This window comes from Accipiter gentilis, chromosome Z (genome assembly GCF_929443795.1).
Source record: "Accipiter gentilis chromosome Z, bAccGen1.1, whole genome shotgun sequence".
Classification (NCBI taxonomy): Eukaryota; Metazoa; Chordata; class Aves; order Accipitriformes; family Accipitridae; genus Astur; species Astur gentilis.
Genome location: NC_064919.1, coordinates 79,984,259 through 80,011,481, shown reverse-complemented (window position 1 = coordinate 80,011,481; position 27,223 = coordinate 79,984,259). Strand labels below are relative to the sequence as shown.

The 27,223-nt window shown below is 37.4% G+C and overlaps 1 protein-coding gene across 6 annotated transcripts in view; it reads right to left on the bottom strand.

The window, feature by feature from the left end:
• KIAA1328 (KIAA1328 ortholog) overlaps window positions 1–27,223 on the bottom strand; it is a 187,463-nt gene that overhangs the window by 146,887 nt on the left and 13,353 nt on the right. For all 6 annotated transcript variants that reach the window (XM_049795405.1, XM_049795407.1, XM_049795408.1 and 3 more), the window contains one exon: window positions 20,280–20,395. In XM_049795405.1, the coding sequence (XP_049651362.1) occupies window positions 20,280–20,395 (116 nt within the window). The remainder of the gene's footprint in view (window positions 1–20,279; window positions 20,396–27,223) is intronic.

Genomic DNA, 27,223 nt, shown 5'->3' with positions numbered 1-27,223 from the left:
GCTTTTTTAAGTGTGATTTAAATATGTGGCACATGCATGACATGTGCCATTCCTTGGTTTTACAGATGCTAATTGTTAAATAAGACTTCTGATGCGCTCATAAATGCATGGAATTCAATAATCAGTCAAGTATTTAGACACAAAAGAGAAGTCAGCAGAATTTTATGTATAGACAAAAATTGACTTACCAAAACTAGAGTATCTTCTGTACTAAAAACATATTCAGCACTATGAAAAAAGGTTAGAATAATATAAGTGCTTGTGCACATACACAGACACACAAAGGAAATTGTTTCCATTTCACACCTAAAAGCATAAATATCTTTTAGAATTGCACTATTTCCCTCATAAAATCTAAATATTAGTAAGCAAATTGTTTATGAGAAATATGTTTTTTCCCCCTTTAATAGGGGATATACTTCTTTGTCCCAGCAGTCTGATACTTTTTAACCTCCAATATTGAATATTTACTCGCCTTTCATCCACCTCTGTATCTTGGGTTTGCCAGTCAGTTCTTTTCTTTGCCAGTGCTCCTTATTCCAAGCAGTCTTCCCAGCACGGTGCTATCAGTATTTTGTTAATATACTTCCTGCACACACTGATTCCAAATACAGCAAGCATGCATGCCCCATACTTACACATATACCGTTAGGAGAGTTTTAGGACCTTATCATGTCAAACCATACTAAAGTGACACTTTAAAGGCTGACATTCCATTTTCTCTAAGCTTGTTTTGAGTAGACATTTAGTAGAAACCTCACCCCATTCAGGATGTTAATCAAGAGAGAAAATTAAGAAAAACTTAATTCTGCTATCTAGAAAAAAGATCTATTAGGTCTTGTCTGGACTACAGAAATGTATTCTTCTAAGAATCAATTCAGTCTTTGCAATGCACTTGTAAAACGTCACACGTGCACACACAGAAAGCATTGCAGATACTGTTAAAACTAGTTTCATTAACTCTAAATGGTATTTCAGTCAGGCTGCATTAATGTCAACTAAGTTAAAGGTTTACTGGCATTGTAGTTCATACTGATCAAACAGCCTACCCACCACTTTCCCCACAATATACTCATGGCCCTTTGAAATCTGCCGAACTTCACCATTTCTGAGAGCTCTGCCAGAAATCTGTAGGATATGTACCCAAACTGCAATGCTTTTCGCAAAGAACAAGTGAGGACAGAGCAAACCTGTGACACCTTGAAAGGCTCATCAGCAGTGGACACTGCAAATCTTAATTTGTTGTGAGAAACAACTCAAATTCCTAGCCTAGAGAAAGGCTTACAGCTATGGCAAAGCATCCAAATTGGAATGAAAAAATCTAAACTTCAAATTCAGGTTATCTGAGCAAAGAACTAGAAGCAAAAGAGAAAGGCAGGCTGTGATCCATCCTGTGTTGGGAAAGAACAGGATGCCTAAAGATCTCTTTCAGCTTTTTTTTTTTGAAAGTATGCTTCTAGTGTAACACCTACATCTTGTTAAAACCACTTTTCCACCAGAAAAAGGAAAAAGAAACACCTGTTGAAACTTAAGAAAATCTTCTCTATTTAAAGGAGAAGGATATTTTCATTTTTTCATCATGTGTTCAGTTGCTTGAACTGAACTTGAGATTTTGTATCACCACATATAGAAACTGTATGTTTTGCTCATTACAAAAAAAGTAGTTGAAAGTTTATAAGGATGACAGATGTTCAGTACTGACATACCATGTATTTTGCAATGGCAGACTGACACACTTTTAAAAAAAATGAATAGATCATTTCCATTATGTCAGACAGAGGATGATCATCACAATAGCAGGATCACAACATGCATCTCTCACAACGTCATGAAAGAACATAAAACCAAAACACGGCATCACAAAGTCTTCCAATTTCTTTGAAATACATTTTAGTGGAATAAAATTGAATTTCAATGTATTAACAATTGTTGCAAAATAGAAATTTAAAATTTTTATCATGTCTAAGTGAAAAAATAGTTGCTTGCCTTTATTGTATTTTCATGGGCTTAGTAATATTACACAAGCAAGAAGGCTAACAGAACAGTTTTCTATTCCTGACCTATAAAACAATTCAAAGTCAAAGAATACAACCTATAAGATATAAGAAACTGTTTCCTTTTCCACTCAGGATGCACCATAATATAATGTTAGGATCAATTAAGAACAATTTACTAGCACTGCACCAAGACTGTCTAACCACCGAATTGTGTTGTAGTTTTTGCACATAACAGTATATTTCATCAAAACATTGCTGGTTCAAGACCATAAAAACTGTGAGAAACTCCTTCTGTAAATGAATCTCAGTCAAAATTTGTCTTCCAGCATTACTGAGTTTTCCAAGACTCCTGAAAGATCCTTTTCATAGAGCAAGGCATACAGCATTCAACACACCACGTGATAAAACTACAGCAAAACTGACATTGTGGCAACGGAGACTACATCTGTATTAAACTTAAAGAACAAGGAGCCAAGTGAATTTTAAATAAAAGATAAAGCACCACGTGGTTACACTAGGAGTCTCAGGTCTGTCAGCAAGACTGTTCCCAGCTGACTAGGATTCCGACAGATGATTCAGTATGCAAGTTCATTACAGAGTCTGTCCATGCTCTGTACTTTTCATACTGGAGTTCTGTCAAGCTAATGAAAACAACCAAACAAATATCTTGCAGTGGGACACCATCCCCTCTATGTATCTGTTTTATTAACGCGCATCCAGCGCAGCTTAACGTATGAACTTGTTAGACTGAATTACTCTACTGTTACCATAGACTTGCCTTGGTACTAGGCTTGATATTACAATTGATTCTCCAATTGGCTTTGTAAACATGAAACACTTATGTTCATAGCCCTTTATAAAAAAATAAAGTGCTTTGACAACGATAGTTCTGATACGAAAGTTTGCAAGCATGGAAGAACTACTGCCCATTACCCACAAATCTAGAAAAACTCTAGAAGCCTTACTCTCCTTGAGATAAAATTGAAATTCAAGAAAGGGGAATAACAAACTTTAACAAATTCTAGGGGAAATATATTTAATACTGATAGGCTAGTACTAACTCATAGTTTCTGTGACAGATACACTCGACCCCCTTAACCAAATTAGCAGTAGTTTTGTATAGGCTTCAAAGGAGGTGAAGGTGTGAGCCACAGCCAGGCCAAGAATGCCTCTAGGAAACCCACAAAGGAGCAGAGTGCCTAAGTGGGCAACAATGCCTATGAGCTTGGAACACCAATCCTGTGATTTACACATGAACAGCAGGTGTTTTTTCCAAGACTCATTTATCAAGGAAGAAAGAAAGTTGCAGGTACAAGGAGTCTCGTGCATACCTTTTCCCATTTTATGCAATTTGACTATGAGCCAACCACTTTATCCCAGAAATATGACAGCTTAAGTGACCTGCCTTTGAGCTCTCCCTGTGAGGCAGTGTGGCTGCATGGCGGTGATCTCCCCTTGAGCTGGGACACATCTCAAGGTTTCTCCTCGAAGCAGAGAGACCTTTTACCAACAACAGATTGTTGGATGAGCCCAATTTGAGTGCTCCCTGAATTGCAACTGGACTGCATGCCAGGAGACCCTCCCTTTGAGCAGGGATACCTCTCAAGGTTTGAGATTCCTTATCTGAGACTAAGAGACCCTTCCTTACCCAAGGTGGAGAGACTCCTTATTTGCAACAGATCCTCAGTAAGTGACTGACAGCATGCTGAATTAATACTAATGAAATCCACATGTCTAATTCCATTAGACATAAACTGTTGACCAAGTCTGGGACTAAGTCTGGATCCAGCCGCACCTTGACTTCTCTCTGAGAAGTTTAGAAAGCAAGGGGGTCCACTCTGAACCTCATGACTCAATGGGAGGTTTCCCTTACCCTTTGTATTAATTCCATTAGACAGAAACGGTTGACCAAGTATGAGACTAAGATTAGACCTAGCCACACCCAAGCTCTGTGAGGAGTTTAGAAAGCAAGGGGATCCACTCTGAACCTAGTGACTCAATGGCAGGGTCTCCCTTACCTTTTTGCATCTCCAGTCTCTGTATAAATCATTCTAGCTCAATTGTAACTCGATTTTCCTTTGTATGTTTCTTCCATGTAGTAAATAATAGAGTGAACCTTGCCATCAAACTTTAAGTCGCACTTTTACAACATCATATTAAAATCACTTTTGCTAATAACTTTGATGGAGATTCTTCAAGTGATCTAAATCACTCATCCACGACAGTTTCTCAATTCTTTGCATATTCAACACTACATGATTACCAAAAAGTGGGAGATGAGCAGGAAAAAAGAAATACTGTGTGTATTCACATCGATTTATAGGCAAGTCTCCTCAGTAGAGAAGAATGATTCCATGTGCTGCACTCATGATTTGCATTGTGACTGATTAATGCATTACTTTCTGGACATCTCTACATTACAGGCACAGAAGGCATTCTCTGAACACATCAACTGCAGGCCCACCCATACGGCTGGAACATTGACATGGCTGGGATCAAGGTAGGCAAGAGAAACAGTACCAAGGGTGAAAGGAAGGAATGAGCAAATCAGGCTCCAACACATTTCTCCAATGAGTTCAGCACAGCTTAGACTGCAGAGATAGTAAATGGGTCATGGCTTATCTTTATTTAGCAGGGATGTGAGAAAGTCCCAAACATATATGTCTAGATGCATGATGTTTACAGAACGTCTGGAGTAGAAACTGGAAGAGGTCACCCCTAGTTCTCTTCATGTGACATAACAGCATAACTGCAGTCCACAAGGGAGAGGACTGCTTATCCTCAACATGCAGTTACCCAAAGAAACTCTAGGAAGTCTTGTGCAGAACTCCTCCTGTAGGCTTCACGAAAAGAGGTGACAAGAAAAGCCATTACATGGCTTCAAAAAAGTCTCTTGAAACTTCCTGCTCCCCTCCTACACCCTTCTCCTGACTAAAAACATTCTTCACTCCAATGACAAGTAGCCAACTTTAATAAACTAGATGTTAAATTCCAAAATATACAAAATATAGATAAGTGACACAAATTCAGTAATTTACACATTGGCCTCACTGGGTCAACCTACAGCAAATACACAACACAACCCTTTCAAACAAACATCTAGCATTGAAATATAGATCCGCATTAGAGAACACACTTCAAAAACAGTTAGACTAATTATCTTCCAGAAAAATTCAGAGAATATGGCTACCGTACTGTCTTCCTGAACTGAAAACTCCTTTCCCAGTGAATGAAGTTTCACAACATGTAAAACATGTGAACAAGCAAATCCAAAGAGTAAAGAAGAGTTTAACTTTATGTATAATCTCATATATTCCTCATGAGTCTTATAAATATAAACTTCTTGCAGATTTACTAATCTTCCGTAAGTCTCCAGATTTCACAATTACTATTAAAATAAAATTATTGACATTGAAAGAAAAAGAAAGTAGAACACCTTAAGCAATCCAGTATTATAAAAAGAGGAGAAGAGAATGAACCACCCATTATTACAGCTCACAAACATATTTTGGGTTGCTCTGAAGGCCAAAAGATTTACTGGAGACAAAATACCACCGATTCAGCATGCCCACAATAATTTTATGTGAATACTGTGAACTACAAAGCAAAGCTCCCGCAATGCAAGTTACCCATACTGTATCTATTTTCAAGCAGCAGGAGAAAATAATGACTCTTTCAGTAAGATACATTGCAGAACTTTGATATTTTTATTAAATACTAGCTAAGAATCTATTTTAGCATTTACAAAGAGAAACAGACATTCCAATGGAAAAGGGCTGCAAATCATCCCCAAGAGGGATAGATGTAGACAGAGACTGAGCTCAACTAAACACCCAATTACTGCATTTAGCAACTTTGAACTAATAGCCAATTCTTCTGTATTTTCTTTCAGAATGGTTTCAGCCACATGTTTATTTCCTCATGTATGGGGAAGAAAACTCACAACGTGAAAAGCAAGTACGTGACTCGCTAGATGCATTACATGAAATATAAATCTACTGCAGATCAAGATCCCAAACTTCTACTTTATTATCGGTATTTAAAAGCAAAAAATCATGATGCCGGGAAGTAAATCCTGACTTTGTTGGAAGCAGCACCATTATCAGATTTGAGACACCAGTAGCTACACAGCTAATAGAGATCTAGCTACATGATGTTTTTCTCTCCAAATTTAAACCATTCACAACAGCTTTATACCCTTGAACAACTACCAAAAGAACACCTGCAGTGGTGTTCCACACCCTCCCTGGCTGAGATAAAGCAAGACTGAAAAGGATTTCTAACAAGAAGAATTGACAAGACACCTTTGCCATGATGGAAGTCAAGAGGCACATTTAAAGTCATATCATAATTTGTCTGCTCAGTCATCTCAGTTACTTAAAAGCACCAACCTTTTATCATAGCATTTACATTGTCCTGGTTTCAGCTGGAATAGAGTTAATTTCTTTCCTAGTGAGCAGCTGTGTGGTGTTTAGCTGCCTGCTGGGTTAAACCAGGACATATGTACCTTTAAGTTTGACTTTTCGGAACTTTCCATAACACCAACCAGAAGTTTCACTATGTAGCTTTGCAAAGATGAACGTTATCGAGGCAAACTTCTATATGCATGAAAAAACAAACAAATCCCACGTAGTACATATTACTGTTCTGACTTTCCTAAGCTCCCTGATCTTTCAGTCATACAATTATTCTCAAATTTATACTATTTCACCAAGTTTTCTAGCTTGTTCTAATCCAGAAGTCAAGCTGTTCCCATCATTCATGCAACATGCATCCAAGTGAAAGTGAAACTTCTCTGACCTTGTCCTCTCTTCTCCCTTTGAGAGCAGGAATGTCTATTGCTCTAATCCCTTCTCTGTAAACATTAAATAGAAGGAAGATCTATTTAAGCAAAACACTGGCACGAGAACAAGCATGTTTAAGCTAGCTGTGACTGTGTCTAGCTTGGAAATTAAAAGGTGTCAAAAAAAACGTTAGAGGATCTTTTAAAACACTGATCATTCAAAAAATGGCACAGCAGACAGAAGTCACACATGAACCGAGGCAAATCTTTACAGCTTTATGAACAGAAATAATGCTATGAGGATTGTCCAAGAGAGACAGAAGGTTCCTGATTGTCATCTGTCCCCTGCAGATGAGCCAGAAGAATCTCTGATGCATTCACTGTTCAATCAGAACAATACAATCATATTGTTGTTAAATTCTTTGCACTGTCCTGCAGCTGTCTCCAGAAAATGGAATGTAATATACAACAGAACCTTGTCAACATTAAGATAAGTTCAATATAACCAGTTCATTAAAATCAACTAGGATTCAGGGGCTGTGCACAGGTCCCCAGACATCACAACAGATGTACCTTAGGCAGTGTACCAAAATGGATTTCTGGGGAAACCAAGAAGCTTTTCAGGACAATCAAATCTAGTCTGACACTACTAGAGATAATACCATGCAATCCTTCCACAATCAAACCTCACCCTGAAGGTAAGTTTATATTACTTGCTCTCATAACTTCTCTCTGCAGATAATTAGCAACATATTTCTAATTTTTAATTTCCCTCTATTCATAGGACAAATTTATTCAGTAGATTTATTGGCAGCTTAACGCAAAGAGCATTGGCAAGCTAAATATGGTTATTTGCATTGAAACAGAGCAGTAAGGCCTCACAGGACTTGTCCAGTTACCTGAAATGACAGCTGGACATTAAGAGCTGTGCTCGCTTGAGTCTTATTCTGCACTGTTAAGAGATGGTGAGTAATATCTTTATAAGCATCTAAGCATCTTTCAACCTGGCTACCAATATTTATAGCAACGAAAAAGTTCTCCCTGAAGGTAATGAAATATGAAGAAATCCATACAAGCGTCTGAGCAGTGTAACTGGAAGAGTTACATACTACGAAGGCTGTTAAGTGCTTTGGTCCCATTTTTACATAATTACTAAAGTTCTGTTCTCTGAAGAAACTACATGAAAGCAACACCCTCTTACTTCAGTATCCTGTTCCCTGGATGTAAGCGAAATTAGACCTGCCAATTATTGTGACCACAGTACATTTTATTTACCACTTCTTTTATTTTTGCATTTTGGAACATGAGCCATGTTCCACTCCTCCTCTTGATGCTTCATAAACAATTTCAAGGTGTCGTAGCTTTATGTGCACAAACCTGATGAAAACAACAACTACAAGAAGATTACTAAATGCCCAAATAGCACTCAAAAACTTCATTTGCAGGACTTCAGAAGACAGCAAGGTGCCACTTCACTGTCGAATTCCAAGCTGAGTTTACCAAACTACTAGGTGGGGAAAAAAAATTCATTTTACTAACAAGGACTTAAAATATGCAGAAGTCAAATAACAAACCTTCACAATGGCATTTTTCAGATTTCCAAACAGTAACACTAAGTAGTTCAGATGGTAAATATGTGGTTTCATTTATCAAAACATGTGCCAATCTACCAGAAATGAAATTGTACAGAGATAAGAAGAAGCCTAGCTGACTGCAAACTGCTGAAAAAAAAAGAGACCCATTGGTACATCAATCATATTTGAACCTTGCTGAATGTAGCTGAGTCCAGAAGCAATAGTCTTGGCCTGGCAATTAAGTTTAAACATAATCATCATCTGGCAGGCTTAAAAATCATAGTTTAGGATGCTGTCACAGCATGCCAACTATTCCCTCACTGTACTTGCACTGGCACCAGGCAGGATGCAGTCACAACGCTACTTTTTGATTTCCTGGTTCCTTAAGCTAGGAGGGTTTGAGAAAGTTTTGATAGCTACCACTATTGTTTTATTCTATTTTATTCTAGATACTTGGGATACACATCCTCCAGCTGGATCATTTTTAAATCACTTCAGTACTTAAACTGTCACACTTGATGCATAATCTGACACCAGAGTCATATTTTGAGTATTTCAGTTCTATTACTTTTAATTCTGTACCAGTTAATCATATTTTATTTAAAGGTAAAATGTTAGTCTTCTGATGTCAAAAATCATCATACTTTACCTTTTTATGGCTGCATATTAACATAAGGATACTTGCCAATTACCTAGCGCCTTCTTTTCAGGATTCAAATGAGAAGTTGACAAGAGGTCTGATCAGAATATCTCTAGTACAACAGTCTGCTCTGCATGCCAGAGGTACTGTCTTTAAATTTCCCAGTACTTCACAGCTGAAATTAGCACATCTTACCAATTGCTACCCCACTTTGGTGTCTCCTATTTTACTCCTGCATAAAAGGTTTACCAAAACGCACCTTGCTCCAAACTGTTTCCTATAAAGTGGTTGCATGCCCTATTTGCAAGCTCAAAACTGCAACAGAAATACTTCAAAAAGCCAATGGTTCTGAGATAATAAAAGCAAATTTTTTGTTGTTTTTTTAATATTTCTTCTTCTTGTGACTTAAAATATAGCTGTACACACATGACCAGAATGAGGTCTTAGACTGCAAGCATTTCCCAGCAGGGATTTTTGTCTCTATACTTGTCTGCAAAGCAACCAACAAATTGTTAATCATCTATAATTAAAGACACCATAGACCCAGAACTCAGAGTATATCTCCAGTTTGCTCACATGGCCCTTTATGCATAAAATATGCCTTTTCATTTCAGTCCAAGTACCCTTTTCCATTTAACTGCCCCCTTCAAACCTTTTTCTATGACATGCCCAAGAAGAAAGGCATTTTTTAACATTTATGTATAAAACACAAAGAAAATGACAAATGTGTGTTACACACTTCTCTCAGTCTTTTGCTTGACCCTGACATTTTTGGTTTTATTTAACAGTTTCAGAGATACACAATGTTTGTATTCCTCAAGGCTGAGGATGTCCGTGAAATGCCATAACTAAGCAACGTGCTAACTTTTCATGTCACACAAAGGTCAGCAAGCAGTACCCCAAATTTTTAAATAGGTAAGTAGGAGAGAAGACAGCAGAGTTGCCCAATGCTGCATACGGTAAGCCAGTAAAAGCACAGAACTGAGCTGGAGATTCACTGGGTTTCCATGTCCATTCACATCAGTCAAGTCTGGCTTGTAAGCAACATACTATATATCTCAACATTCATGTTTTCCTGTGACCACAACCGTATGCTGCAGGTTGCACACTTCTGCTCTACCTTTGTCACTCTACTTACAACTGTAGGCAAGTCATCCTAAGATAAAGTTCATACAGAATGAGATGCAACATATTAATTTCATTTTTAAATGGAAGAAAAGCAGTGTAGTTTTGGTGGTGCTGCTGATATTATTTATATTACGTCATTTCCACATTCAGAACTGCAATTACTGGCACGATCTCTTAGGTTTTTGATGCTCTGCTTCCACTGTTAACTTCAGTAACAGTGTATCTAAGCTCTTACATACATATAAAAAAATCAGAGTAACACTGATCATACAACCACCACCATCCCCACTTAGTTAGCAAGGGCTCATATACCTCTGCCTGTCTGCAAAATTGCAAAACAAAAAAAACTATTTTAAATGTAAAACTAAAAACCTGACAATGTACAATTCCAAATTCACTTCTGCTGACAAGCACCAAGTCTAGCAGCTGAAACTGCTCCCTTCCTGAATCTTCTCTTAGCGATGGTCTGGTCCCAGGAAAGCCAGTCCATGGACCACTGCCTAGATAGGCAACTTGCTGTATAAGGCTCCACGCTTTACACGAGACAACATCAAGGTTGCAATCTTTATTTTAACACATCATTACCTTGAACTTCAGAAGACTCTTACACCTTCATGCAGAGGATAGCCTCCCACCCTTCCTAAAGAAGGTATCTGTTACAACATTTGGAAGTGACTAGTAGGGGTGAAAGCTAAGTTTCATTTCTTGCAGGTTCTTTAGAATGAAACAAACTATATCTAAAAAGTGCAGATATGCTTTTTTATTTCTTTTGCAGTTCAAGGGAGGGGGGAGGGAAAAGCATCTCTGATTTGTATATTAAAGCACAAGCATCTGTCCTACTGATGATATTCTAGGGAAGCACATTAGCATAAAATTTAACGATGTCAAATAAGTGGATGTGAAATAGGGACTGCGTAAAGACACTATTTCCAAGCCTGACAGAAACATCACTGTTTAGAAATGCAAATGAAACCATTATGTTCAATAATTATATGAAAATATGAACAGTTCAGCATGTTTTCCAGCCCTGATGGCGGTTAATGGGATGTACGCTTATGTAAATAACTACTATTAAAGCTAATGCTGAAAAAAACTAATAAATTCATACTAAAGCAACTGATTTAGTATGCTTTTAAACCCCAGCAGTGCTCACTTATTAGAAAGGAGTGCATTCTTATGTTTAGAACTCATTACTGTTACAAGTCACTGCAACTCCATCAATTACCATGCATTAATGAAAATGGGACACATACAAAAAAAATTATTGCCTCTCAGCAGTTTTCTTTAAAGACAAAATATAGGGGTATTACCATCATGGGGCCTTGAGGGGAACTTATCAGCAACATAATCTTTATTACTACAACTGTACTCCCTGTGCTATAACCCTGGGGTATTTTTTGTCCCAAGAAGGAGCTAACCTTTTAGTAACACTCTTAACATATATGCAATGATAGTGACCATATTGCCATCAGTAAATACATGCCATTTTCACAATTAAAAACACATTTAAATAAACATATACACACTAGTATGTGAACTGAAGAACGTCGATGTGAAATGAAAAACTATGATTCCTGAAACTAGAGCAAGAAGGTGTAATGCAAATAGAATTAAGGATAAAAGGTACAAATGGAAGTCTTCTATGAAGTTCCTGTACCTAGATAAATTCCATCCAGATTTACACTTACACTTTAAATGACCTCCTAGAGAGCCATGGAATTAAGACTTCAAGGATGCTTTTCATTTCTCTTTGCATGTTTTCTCCAATTCCTCAGCATTACTCCAAAAATTCTTAGCCCTGGTTAAACATCACAACTGATAGAGGAAACAAAACCAACACAGTGCTGTTACAACAATGAATCCCTACAGAAATTAAAAGCTGAGATTTATTGAATGTCTGTAACTCCACAACTAGCCCACTTTCATTTTCTAAGCAATCTCTGAAAATGAGATATTAATGTAACATCCACTAGATGTAGATCCTAAGAAGTTTAGCAGGGCTGAAGATGGTTTTATATTAGTTTGCATTGACTGGCAGTTTAAAATGAAGGATGAGTTTGCACAACCTTACAAGAAACTACGGACAAAGAACTGATGCCAAATGGACAAGATTTACGTAGGACAGTTATCTGTCCAGTATCAGGTGCTATAAAACTTCAGTCCAAGATGGCATTCTGCTACTAAGTCACAGCATAGACTCATAACTCATCTGACTACATCATCATCATCAGTAAGAACTAAGAAACCCTCCTCCTAGAAAGGAAAGAAATACTTTAAGTTTTCACCATGCACGAAGAGTGACAAAGTTCATATAGGCCAATGTCCAGTATAAGAGCCAATGTTATATAAATGCTATGGTTAAGTGCAATGTACTTTCCACAGTATAAGGCAAAAATAAAGGCTACCCCAGCCTGAAAAATCTACTATCTAAAAGCAGGTAGCAAAACTAGCTTTTCAGTGGGCCAGCAGCTGACAGCATACAACAGCCAACACACCCATGATGACAGTCACTGTGACAAATATTTGATGGGTGGGAAGTGGAAGAAAAAACACAAAACTATCTCATTCCTTTCACTAAATTGCTGTTGAAAGAGAGGTATGAAGTGTTTTGCTATCCAGACCCATTAAAACTATTTCATGAGCAAAGACCACTCTAAGGTTAAAAACAGTAAGACAAATTTGCTACTGATTAATAATAAAGCCATTCATTTTATTCTTCAAATCTAAAGTAATTACAAGCCAGAGCATGGCAAATGGATTTAGCAGAAGCCATTACGTCAGAAGAATCCTTTAAAGAAGAACAGTAATTTAAAAGACTAAACTGAATAATGAACTCTCCTGAACAACAATTATTATGAGATTGATTTATTGAAAGTGTATTTAATCATGCAAGAAATGTTTAAACTTTCCAAAATAGTTCAGGAAGACAGAGAAACCAATAGCAGAGTCAGCCCAACGTCCTCATTATAGTTGAGAAGCTGAAGCAGATGGAGAATTCATTTAGTTTGGAAGGATAAAGTACATCAATTTCTCTGAATCCACATTTCTAGTCAATTTGTTACAGTACCAGCTTCAACAATTAATGATCTCATTTTCCCATTTGTGCTTCCTTTTAAGAGATCTCAGTCTTTGTTTCTGAATGAGCCAAATGTCATAAAGGAAAATTTAACTCAAAAAAAAAAAAATCACTTTGAAAGCTCACATGCCTAAAGCCAAATGTTTCAGCAATAGCCACAAAAACAGGGGCCAAATTCAGTCAGGTAAGTAGCCTGGTCAGTTTAAGTGCCTGAAAAAAGAAAGATCTGCCTTCCACTTGAGACACAGCCCTTCTCACCAACCTGACTTCTACAGAGAAATACCTTTTACCTGATCTGCTTCAGGTTTTTTCATTATGGTGACTGATGTTGATATATGAGATTGCCATGGCTGAAGCTGCATTTCTAATGATGTCTCTCGTGTTAAGTGTACACAGGGGCAGCTAATCATCACATCCAGTTCCGAGATCAACACCAGATAGTTAGTATAGATAATATCATGTCTGTGCTTAAGATACCATTCATCCTCCAGAGCTAGAAGACAGGTTGTCTGCAAAGCCTATACCTACCAGTGGCTATCAACAACCTGGCAGAGGAGAAGTCTAGCTCTTTAGCCAGCAAGACTGCAGCTCAGAAACATCAAGTCTCTAGTACCAATAGGAACAGATCACCACAGTATAAAAATGTCACGAAACAGAGGAGATGCAAGAATGCTACTAGTGCTCAACACTCACCTCAGTGTGTCTCCAAAATTCTACACCAGAGCTGCTGGGTGGGAAAGTCTTCTTCTCTCCAGACAGCGACACACAGAACAACGTCATTCCATGCTTCACAGTATAAATTACAAAGCAACTCTGCTTCTCACATCCCACAGTTATACTTCTGTATTGACACACCTCACAGATAATCCTGCACCGCTGAGTGTGACATTTTAGGGCAAAAAGCCTATCTAGCTCATATTCTAGAGAGGATGATGTTGACTGTTTAGATGCTGCCTGTTGATTCTGGATAATTTCATAACATGGACAATATGGCTAGCTTGTGCTCTAAGGCACTAGTTAGGATTAAACATAGAAAGCTGAGCTTTAAACAAATCTCCAGTCATTGATCCATTTGAACACTCAACATTACAATACGTTTCACCTTGTTTTAGTTTAAAAGTTCATGAAAAATTCAAAATATCTTATTTGCCCAATAGTCCTTGACTGATTCTTCTACATTTAAGAAGTTCTTAAATACATACATTATTTAGCCAATACTGCTGTTACAGAATAGCGTATAAATATTTAGGGACTTTTTAATAAGTTCAGCTTTTATTCAATAGACCATAATGGTTCCTTAGAAACATTTACTAGTTGGATACCGATAACAGTAAGGGAAACACCTTCAAAGAGTGAAGCAGTTGGATAAAATGGAAGAAAGAAGCAAAATACTAATTTTTCATTCTCCTGACATTCCTTCAAACAAATTATGATTCACAAAAAGATATACGGTATGCATTCACATATGAAAAATAGGAAGGGGGAAAAGTTTAAAATTTAAGCTGAGGGAGCCAAGTTGAGAAATAAAAGAAAAATTATGATGGCCATTCCAATCCCTCAATTCTTAACTTGTCAGAAACTATACTATCAGGAACCATATTACAGAAACTATAACAAAAGCAAAAATCACCCTTAGACTTAGCCAAAGTTAAACTCTAAAATTGTTACTGAGTTTTAAATAAATACCCTGACTTTCAAAAGCACAGGGCATGAGTTTCCCGCAAACAGCAAATTTTTCTCTATATAGAAATTTTCTTCTTGCCTTTTATTATTTTGGCGGGGGGGGGGGGGGGGAGGGGGTCAACAAGGCAGGATCCAACTTTCATATATACATGCTTAACTATATTGTTAATTTTCATACCCCATTTCTCTGTGGCACTCTGTTTTGGCATTGAGAGTTCAGACTAACTGTCCTTTTGCAAATGGCAGCCCTGGGGAGGCACACACTTATCTATTAAGCAGGACACGAGCACCACACATTCAACAAAGTACATTGCCAAAGGCTTTCTATCCAAGACCTTTTGTTTTGTTTCTTCACCTGTGATGACAACTTGGTGGGTCAGATTAAAAAAGGACAGGAAACAGAAAAAGTGCCTATTTCTCTCCCCATTTTCAGAAAAGCAAATTCAACATTTATAGAGAAAAGCAAGTATGACAGAACAAACAAGTAAATTCTGTACTTTGATACCTGCTTTTCTATCATTTTGTTCTTTGGCATTAAGCAAGTGAGCAACTATTTTTCTTCTGAAAAATAATACTAATTCTACATTAATACAGAAAGATGGGAAAAGGAGAAAATATGTAAATAGCACTAATTTATGAGTATATGCAAGAGTAACATAATGAACAGTACTATGGCAAAACTAAAAGCATTTTATTAAAGGCTATAGATAATGCTTAAAAGAATCCCATTATTCTTCCAGCAAATTAATATTCTATGTCTCACTAACAATATCAGCAAACGAAGTGTTTTAGTAAAATTAATACCCATGTTAACTGCATGCAAAAATCAACTAATTAAGTAGTCCTAAGTTTCAATATTAAGGTCATATGTAACCATAGTGTGTGATCATTTTTAAGACTAGTCAAGTAAATCATATGGGATTTGTTGTACAAAATTGGCTGGATCTTCAAATCAACAGATCATGTTCAGTCAGAAAATAATTCCAACCAAAACCTTAAGTAACCCAGGTACTTTCTAAATATAAACCAAAACAGCAGTTTAGTAGGGGTGTGGAGTTTAAATTTACAAAAGGGAAAAAAAAGTTTGAAATAAACAATGTTTTCTTCCCTTTTACCTCCCTATTCTTTGCCTCCAAAATGATAGTTTCACCATAGTTTAGAATTCAATAACAATTTTATTTTTTTTTAAGAAGTTTCAACTTCCCTAATTAATAAATCTTCACAGAAATGTTAAGGCTGGTTTTGCTTCTTCATTTATGCAATACCATCAAATTTAGATGGAAAAAATCCTTAATGATGATAACAAGAAAAGCTAAAGACCATAACATAATTTCTTTGGGCTTTGAAATAAAGGTAGTATTTGTTTCTTAATAATCTCATTATTAACATTTTTTTCCTAAGACATCTATCATGACAGTACTGGGGCATCTTACAAAAGATATTTTCCCGTTTCTTAAATTAAATCATATTTGGGACGTAAACTAATAATAAGTGCTTGAAAATATGCCAGAAAAAAAAGGAAAGCCGGAAACTTGTCTCATAACAGCTCCTAGCAGAAGTGGAAGAAGGGGCAGCGCAAGTAGCCTAAGAGCATAACGTGGTGCCCACTGCTCATCCCTTATTCTGAAAATGCAAGTGAAACAGCAAAAAGTAAGAACATTGAAGTTGCAAGTCAAACAGTCCAAAAGCAATGCCAGAGTTTAGATTATCGCTAGAAGCACAGTTCAGTCACCCAGTACGTATCCATCATGATCTGGGAACACAGAAACAAAGACAAATACTAAGAGGAGACGCTAAGGAAGACACTGAGGTAAGTTACACATGGTGAGCCTTCTCACATAATCTTAGTCCCAAATTCCATTTCCAGGTTTGGAGGGTGCTATAATACACTGAGCAGACACATCCCTGCTTTCATCAGCTGTCTGACCCTAGGCCACCTGCCTCCATCCTGGCTCTTCCTTAACCCTGACTGCTTATCCCAAACACTTTTGAACTCATCAGTCACAGGCTTTACTTCTTTCACATCAGCCACATCCAGCCCAACCTCCTTTTCCAAGTCTTTCCTTCCAGCCAGGTTCTAGTTCTCACTTCTCTGGTACAGCCTCCACTCTACATTTTCCCCTCTATCTCTGGCTTAATCTTCCCTGTCAGAAGATTAATTTTTTCCACAACTTTCTCATCCTCATAGCTATAAGATGTTTTCATTCTGGAGGGCATCAAAAGAATGGGAGCACTTGTTACTGGATTTTCCAGTTTGGCCCACTTAGGCAGATTTTAGTAAGAACAGCGAAAGACGCCATCACAGCATGCATACCTTACACCACTAAGCATCACATCTCCAAAGAACAGCAGCACTAGAACTGTTTAGAAAAAAGGCTACAAAAGTTTATTTTGTATCTAAGTTATTATTACAAAATAAAGGTTTGATCCTCTTTTGGTTTTGGAACTGGTTGAAACATTTCAGATCACGTTTCTTTTGAAAGCAGCCAGTTTCAAGCAGGAACGCCCTGTGAAAAACTAAGCCAAAATACCTACTTTTGACCAAATTATGAGATAATATGACAGGTCTAATGATACTGCTTTAGGGAAAGAGTAGACCAGACAACTACTTGAAATCCCTAATTCTTCCTTATTTCTGTGATAATAAGTATTTGGCAACCCTGACAACAGGCTGGCCTATTTATGATTCACAGCATGTTCATCAGGGTTGTCCTGCATTAACTGTACACCCTAGTAAGGGCTACTCAAATTTCAACTGCAATGGAAGGATAGATTTGACATTTAAGTCTGCATGAAATTTTAGTTGTTCCCTGCCCAGACAGCACTGACCAATTCCAGAGCAACCATAAGTTTAGGCTGCAGACAGATACTGGTTTTTTGATACTGGTAAATTACTCAAAGTTTTGCAGTGAGATCACCACATAACACCTACTCCCCTATTCACCAAAGCTTCTGTCATAGCTCATAAGCAATGAATAAAAATGGATAGCTTCTCAAAAAAAAAAATCAACCACTACAAAATGAGGAAAGTCTGCCTTTAAAGTAGAGATTTCAAGCACACAAAGCATATCTTTGCTGCGAGAGTCTTACGAAAAAAATACAAAACACGTTGCTGAAAAAAACCCAACCCCTCACACTCCCCATGCTATTCCAATTAAACCTTCACCAAGTTGAAATTACACTTCACTGGATAGCTGCAGTTACATCAGAAGCACCGACTTATTATCGTAGGGTAATTTTAAATACTAGGCTAGATAAAGTAATTCTGTAGAGAATAAATTAGCTGGGGGGGGAGTAAGTAAAATTTATTTTACCAGACTTGAATGGTTTTTCTTACGGTATTATATTCCTGATATCTTATTTACAAGTGAACCCTGTGCATTTCAGAACTTGAAGAATTTCATGTTGCTGTACTTGAAAATAACCAGAATCTGTATTCAACTTTGGCAAGTCTTTTCTACCATTTCTTGTCTCTGCAACAAGCTTTAAGATAAAAAATTAACTGATCAGAGGTACATTGAGGATCTTGAATCATTCATGTATGATAGACAAGTATTGCAGTATTTAAAATTATATAGTTTTAAATTATAACCTTGTTTTCTATTTCTCGGTTTTAAAGAGTTTTATGAAGTGTAAAATTCCATGCATTAACCTTCTGCCATGTCTACCAGACTTCTGAAAAAGTATGCATGCTTGTGCAATCTATTTCTAGTAAAGGAAAAAAACAAAAAACACCAAAGAAAACCCCAAAAACACACCACAAAAAAAACACCACAAAAAAACCCAAGCAAGCATGCCTACTTCCCAGTAGCCAAATAAACCTCAGATGAATTAGTGAAAGCTTTGTGTGCATAAATTAAAAAATATATTAATCAGGAACATACATCCTACCCACATTCATAAGCTGACTGAATACACAAGATGTAATATACAACAAAATACTGACTTCAGTGAAATTAATGTAAAAGAGTTGTAGTCACATCTAATGGCTCTTAAATACATCAGCTTTAATATTTTCCAGGACCTGTTCTGTGCCCGGCTAAGCTCGTTGATATGTATATTATTTAGTACAAACAGACCAAATTCCTTCTATCAATATAAGTGCTGCTGTGCTACAAGGGTTCTTCGGGGTCATCAAGGGCAATCCCCTGCTGACAGAAACAACATATCAGTGAATTCCTTTCATAAGCCAACCAAGCTCTGTCATAAAAAAAGGCTGTTCTTTTTGTTAAGACTTCCAGTGCTAAACTGAAATACGATTGCTCGAATTTTCAAGAACCCTCCTCTAACTTCATGTTTAAGTTCGTGGACCATTTATCTCTGTTTATTTCTGTTTCAGCAGTGGCCTATAGAATGAATAGCCCCTTTATGTCTCAGTACTGCCTCTCCCCCTATTCAACTTAGCACTATCTCAACCTACTTCTATTTGGCCAGTTACTATTCATAAGCATATGCACACAAACTTTAGACTCTTATCAGATAACAGGTTCTCCAAGCCCCCCACCATCTTAAGTAGCCCTTCTCCACAACTTTTGTCACTAACTCCATTTTTTACTTGAACAAGGTGTGACTGGGGACTGTGTATTACACACTAGGTTTCATCAATGCTTTTTAACATGGCATTAGTATTCTCCCTACTTGAAATACGCTCCTGATGAATCATGTGCTATTTGCTTCTACTGTAGTTGCAGCACTGACTCTTCCATATCTCACTGCACTCAACCGTTACCCTTCTGAAGAATTAAACAAGAAAGCATTGATATCAAAGGTTTGGAAGAAAAATGAACAAAAGAATTTTGTAAAGTTCTATCACACCACATTGAAGGAAAATTGTAATTCCTCCAACTTCAACTTTGCATGTGATATTCCAGGACTGGGACTAAGCATATGCAACTTAGCAAATATGGAAGTCACAGCCTGCAAGAGAATCAGCTGATTTTATATAAAAAACAAACAAACAAAAGCTACACCAAAAAAACTCTGAACTGGCCAAATCTCCTAGTACATATATATAGTTTAAATGCCTTCAGTCTAAGTTGTCTTTATCTGGACATGGAGAGTACTGGAATAGCATGCAAGTTTCAGACCTCAATTACAACAACCTAATAGGATTAAGTAAAAAAAATAAATCTATAACTGTATTTTAATGCATAAATTCCTTATTGTCATTTTTAGTTGACAAATACCTTTTTCATAGCTAAACAACATCACGGGAACAGCTGGATAGCAGTTTTAAGCTCAAATGAACCAGCGTCACATGCTGCAAGTCATCTCTCTGATTGCTTTTGAATGGCAGCACATGCAGATTTATCCTCTGCCATAAATTAGAACAATTATTTCTCTGTAGTTCACTTTTTATTTCAGACAGTGAGCCCCTGCACATATTTTTAAAGGATATCTTCCCTTTCCTTGATGATAAGTTCATTCTGTTCCTCTAGCTGTCTGATCTTCTTCTCAAATGACTCCTGTTCAGCTTTCAGTCGTTCTTCTGTCACCTCCTTTTCTTCACTTACTCTGAAAAGAATGAGAAATAAAATATATGTCCAAAACCACAGTGCATAACTTCCAACTCCCTGCTTTCCAGGTAAATGGATATCACCCTCCCCACCCTTAAACAGGTTAGTTCCTCATGTTTATTTTATTATATTACACTGGAAGATGCGTATGATTGTATGCAATATATTATTTTTTCAAAGACACTGGTCTCAGTGGAGTACATGCACATTAATGGGTAGCATGGAACAACAAAGTAAGGACCTGAACCCACAATTAGATTTGTGCAGTTTGATTCCCTGCAGCTATGATGAAGACACACTGGGATCCTTACAAGCCTAGGGCATGTAGACAGACAACTCAAATGGGAAAGCTTAGCTGCTGAGACAGGAAGGAAATTGAAAAACTTTTCTGTTTCTTAATCTATAAACTAATCCTTCTTTCACATTTACTGGTCAAATATAAGTCCAGGAAAGGAATCATTTTTCTTGCTAGTTTTCTCCAAACAAAACAGTTTGTCCTCTTCTAGGGATTTTAAAATATTGAGCCACAGGAATAAATTTTCCTTTCTGTCTTGTCCGTGCCATCCTGTATGTTGTTGCTTAGTGTAAATAATTGGATCAAGATTAAAAGATGACAATGTGAGAAAGGTTTACAATGATCATTTATTCTGCACCTCAAGAGCAGGCTGTAAAAACAATTATTCTGGTATCACGTAGGCAAAAAGACCATTATGCACAGATGATCCTGTAACTATGCTAAAAATATGGTTTAGAAATCATGATTCTATAAAAGCTCTACAAAAATATTAAGTAATGAGCTTAGACTAATAAATATTATTGCTCTGCACTTAGGTAATTTCTGTTGCTGAAAGCTCTTAAAGTTCAGCCTTTTATGATGATGAAACAGCTGCCACAACACAGGTGACAGGAGACCAAAGCAGTACAACTTTCAGAAAACTTCAATTTTCACTTCCTTTAAATAGAATAATCTTGTAGGAAGAGGAAAAGGGGAAATAAATAAATAAATAAATAAATAGGCATTGGACTAAGCTTTCCACTCATCCCATCAGAGTCATTAACATTCTTAAGAGAGAACTCCATTCAGGGACTGAGCCATCCATTTGACATCATGACATTTCTGTCAAGACAGCACAGATTTGTTTTGATATTCCAGTCAAAAAAACATAAATACCACAATTGGGTCACCCCTCTGACGTGAACTACGGACAAGCAGTATTCCCCAGCTCTAAAATAAACCCACAGCCCTTCCTACAAGAGCTCAAGCAGACTGCATAAAGTTGGAAATAATTAATAATACTGAAATTCACACCTTTTCTCTACAAAACTGGAGGGAGAAAAATAACATATAGCATATAATCAAATTCTATAAATTAGAGTGGTTTGAAATCTTGGAACAAACTATTAATTGGAAAGTTTCTAAATTACACAAAAAAGACACGGATTTAGCATAAAAACATTCTGCTATTCATACGCTCATGGTCTCACTTACAATCCTGTCCGCAGCTGTGTCCACCAATTCATTCCTAGGCCCTTTTGCCTCCACTCAAAGGCTGTCAGAAGGCGTGTACACACATCAGAAAATAAACAATGAAAAGAGAACCAGCTATATTGACTCTGGATCCATCCCGACACCTATGTACTCGTTAGTTAAGCAGGCAACTTTTGAAAACTATCTACCATACATCCTTGCTCCCCAGTGTAGTTACAACTACGGTACATATGCCACAGGCTGCAGACCCAGGCTTTTGCATCTAACCACAACCAGTTTGTTTTCCCAAATCTAGAGCAATCGGACAAGTGACTACACCATAAAAGACCTTCCTTCACATAATCAGCCAAAGATGCAAGAATGCTTCCTGTGTCCTTCCTGTTTCTTAGGGGAAAAAAAAAAATAAAAAAAAAAAAACAGAGAAGAGAGAATAAAAACCATCAACTGGAAAAAGTCAACGAAGACAGTAATGACCATGAAGATGAAAGGCAGGAAGGAAACAAGAATAGGGGAAAAAAAAAAAGATCAGAAGGGAAAGAGAAGACAAGTGTCATCTCCAGGGCGCTACATAAGGAAGGAAGCTTGCTTACTAACTGCAGGAGTGATGCTGCATTAGAAAAAGGTTTGGGACGACTGAAACGCTGGGCCATGCTGGCACCTAATAATATTAAGATCAAACAACAGTATAAGAAAATAAGATAAGATAAAGAACAAAGCACTAGAGAAATTAGACTAAACCTAGCAGGTTTTACCCACCTCTAAATTCTGTGATTTGCTGCTTGTATCAGTCTGCATCACATTCACGTGCTGCATTTGTATTTAACACAGATCACAGCAAGCTGTCACACTCCCAGACATACGAATATATTGTGCCACGTAACTTATGCAGTAAACGACTGAGAACAGTAGGTGATCTTAGAAAAAACGTGGCAGTATGTGTTTATGTATTGCAAAGCAGGAGACAGCCCATAAAGGGCAGGCAAGATATAGAAGACAGTTACTCATAGAAGGTGGCAAAAGAAAGTTAGAGAAAAGGAATACAAGAATGTCATCAGATTATGCTGGATTTACGTCACATCCTATATATAGCTTAGTAAGATTTTTTTTTTATATACTTATTTCTTTGCCTTCTGGCAGTAAAGTACAGATGATTTTTAGCAGAACTAGAAAGGACTTCATTGATGCCATACAGAAACATTACAAGGCTCATAATGCTCTTCAAAAGGATTTTCACCCGCTTTTCATCTGCTTGCAGTCAGAAAAGAGCAGTGGAAGAATGAAGGCACTGGAACTACAAAGGGCACAACTGCTCCGCTGGGCAACATGCTGATGTCCAGCTCTTATTTTGTTTCCAGGAACAAATAGAGGACTGACAGCTGAAAGCGAAGATGACAAATCAGTAGAACTATTCCTGCTGTTCAGCACCTGTAACATTTTCTTGCGTGCAATTTACATTCACATATCTTGTGTCATAGGATACACATCACCTTTGTTCGAGATCTGTTTTAAATTCAACACTTAAAAGCTTATGTAATTCTAGATGCATCTAAATAAAGATTTTAACTTTATTTTACCTGAGCCTCTGTAGGAAAAGAAAAATTCATAATGCAGATATATTGACAAAAAACCCTCCTAGGACGTCAGCCTTAGGGTCAAAATTAATTCCTAACTCACCAGTTCCAATTATTATGTTGTGCTCCCAAGTCCACTGCTGATACTAGTAGTTCTGACTATTTGATCTTATGAAGGAATTATCAACAAGTTTGCTGATGACACTGACTCGTTCCACTGAGTAAACCAGATTGATACTCTCCAGGTAGAATTTTTAAAGCATTGCACGTCAACAGCACTTCAAGTTTTATTTGTCTAATGAAAACCTGATGTACACAAGAAAGAGCCATGATAATACTCGCATCAACACTACACTAGGGACAAAACTCAAAATAACTCTTCCTGACTGAAGACAGTTAAAATCCACACAAAAGAAGAGCTGAAAAAGCAAATTAAAAATAGTGTTTTCTATTTTTTTAAAAAATGTTAGAAAAAATTGAGCTTTTACCAAGAGAAATCTGAATGCATTAAGAACTGTGGCTGAGCAAGTTAAGACAGAAGACAAAATAAAAAGAAAGCAGAGACACAGACAATGGAAATGTCACCCATCAGTCCTATACTTGTTGGGAACATTTCTCTTTTAGGGAACATTCACCTGATATTAGTCTGCCAACTAGCTAGCAAAAATGAAGACATTTTGGTGACCATTCTCAAAACCCACAAGTTTTGCATTCCAAGCAAAGAATGGCATCTGCAACAGGCAAGACCACACAGGGAGTTAAAATAGAGCAAGGACCAAGATAAGGGCATCATGCAGACCTCAGGAATGAAATCGGGTATTGCAAGTGAAAGATGCACTCCAAAAAGGTAAAACTAGAAATTTTCATGCCAGAGTTGATAGCAACATGCCTCTGGCAGAGCTAAGCAACACAGTGACTTTTAATACCAGCACTGGAGGGAGAGAGAATGGCAGCTTTTTTTGTCTAAGGACACTGTTCACAAATCTGACCTATTTCACTCAAGTATCATGGGCTGTTTGTATAACTTAAAGAAAAATAACAGAAAACCCCAATGATCCCAAAACATAATTGAAATTGCTGCACAATGGATAAATTTTATGACATGCAACTTGCAAAATACAAAACTAGATCTCACAGCATGAATTTATAGCTACAAATGACTTTTTAAGCACAAAAGGTAAGTGTGATTGGTGATACAATAATCCTAGGCATGCTTTACCTATCAACAAGAAGTAATTTCCAGAAAAGCTTAGGGATATCTCATTTGCAGTCTCACTGACTGACCAATTAAGAGAACTGCAGCACAATATTGCTCCTAAAGTAGCACACACACAAAAAGATCTTGACATTGAAGTTAAAACCAGGTAACAATTTGGTTAAATATGAGGTAGTGTAACCCAGGAGAGAAGGCAACCCAAGAGGCCAAACACTGCAGATTTGTAATATGGGCTTCCACAGGCAAGTTGTCTTTCAAAGATACTAAGCGCTGGAAGAAAAAACACTTAAACAGCAAATACATGCTACAATAGTCTTACTGTCCTCCTTTGTAATGGTTTCCAGTTCTGTAACCAAATTAAGCTTCTGGTTTGATCCCCATTTTCACCTTTCATTGGAAAATTTCAATTTTAGTTGGTCAATTTCATCTTCACATCAGGATAAAAAGTCCACATAAAGCAATGCCAGTAGAAAAGACTAGCATCCCAGACTGCTACAAAGGGTTTGGGAATCCAAAGTTTTGGGAAGGAGGAAGCATTTTCTCACTAAGGGACAAAGGGCTGTCTGACAGCTGTTCCACTGGCTGCCGGGTACAAGTCATTCTGGGCATGCCAGTGATCTTTGCCAGAAAGACACTAATCTGATAGCAAAAACCATCTTGTATCTCATTTGAAAAGGGCAATCACTCCCTCCCTTGGGTGGATAAGGGCATTATGATACCTTTCCACCTAAATTGCTTTCAAAGATTTGTTTGCAAAGACAACAGAGACAGCCTTCTCCATGTTTATCTTATCTGAAGAAAAAAAGAATACAAAGTAGTTGGATACCAATTCTCACCCCTAAAAACAAAAATTAAACTTTCATGAACCATTCTATGTCACTTAGTCAATGCCTCTGTTCATTCAAAAGCAAATTGCATATGTGAGCTATACAGGCATATGTGAACTGGGCAGGGAAGATTTATGATGTACATGTCATAGTAGGAGCCAGAAAGTCACAGTAATATGGCTCTGTATCATTTAAGAGTCAGGTGGATCCTTGGAAGCACACACACACTCACTCTCTCTGCAAAGGAAGTTATGACCCTCTCCATTCAGCCAAATGCCAAGACAGAGAGAGCTCTCAAAATCTGCTTATCACAAAATATTTCACTCCAGAATACTTTGTAACCATTCTCAGTATGGTGTCTAGGAAGTCCTTAATGCTCAACAGTCAACTGTGACTAGGTCCCAGAGGACGTTCTGCTGCTCCTTCATGGAAGAAACTAATGTGTCCTGACATTGGCGCAGTGTACGAAGCGGGAATCTTCTGGTGTCTTCACCATGTCAATGATCATTTCATTACATAAGCTGATGACTGCTTCAGGAGGAGCCTGCAGATATAAAAGCTCACAGAAAGTCTTTTTTGTGTCTTAAAAGGACTCTGCTTGTAAGGAGAGCTAAAATTTGCTCTTACTGTGCCTGCCACTTTCACCACCACACCTGCAGCACCTTGCTGAAAATGCAAAGGTACCATGATGGTTGTTCTTGAAAATAATGGCTGATCACACTTGAGAATTTCCCATTTACTCACAAAGCACTTTGGCATTCATGGCCATGACTTACCCAGAAATTCCCTGACAAAAACAATTTGAAAAGAATCTGCTGACAAAATTTTTAAAAAGTTCAAATTTACAATACTTGAGTCTTAAAATCTGGATCCCGTTTGCCTCTCTCTTCTCACCTTAAGAGGGAAGATAGACTGGATGTGTTCAAAGAAGGTAAAACAATGGTTAGATTTATAGGCGGCAGCACAGAGCAAAAACTAAGATTATTTAGCTTAGAAAGGAAGATTAGAAAAGGTACAGCTGAGTCCTTTCTTTCGACCCTGTCTCAAAATTCAATTTTATAAAGTCCCTAACAGCTAATGTGATGTCAGCCACTGGAATCCCCAGCATCAGAGCATTACAGCCCAGTAACTGATTTTTTTCAAAGGAAAGGATAATAATATAGCCAGCATTAAAATTTACTCACACCAAGACAAAGTCTGACACTGCAGCATATTAGCTAATGCATAGGCACACACCTTCCCAGTGTTCAAAAGTGCTTTAGGAATAAGAGTTGGAAGAAGAGAACAAAAAATAGGAAGAGAAATAAAAGTACATTAGCTCTCCTTCAGCAGTCACAAAAGTCAGGGGAAAGACCAATATCCTGATCTGGTCAAGCAAGACTTGGTTGAAATTCAAGCCCCAGAAGTTAATCATATTTTGCTACTGGTTTCCATGCAGACAGAATGTTACCACTTCACAACCGCCTTCATGCAGATGATTATTGACCAATCTATTTCTGTCCACCATCCTGCAATAAAAGTGCAGGAATTAATCCCAACTGCCATCATTTTCTTCCATAAATAGTAGCAAAATAAGGAACAGTGAAGTATAGCCCTGGTCAAGTGAGATCTTTACTATTCCAAGTATTTACTGCAGGACAGTCTTCCTGGAAAACTTTCAGCATTCTGCTGGTTCTTTGCCTTCTCTGAAATAGCAAAGAATTTTCTACTGCATGTAAAAACC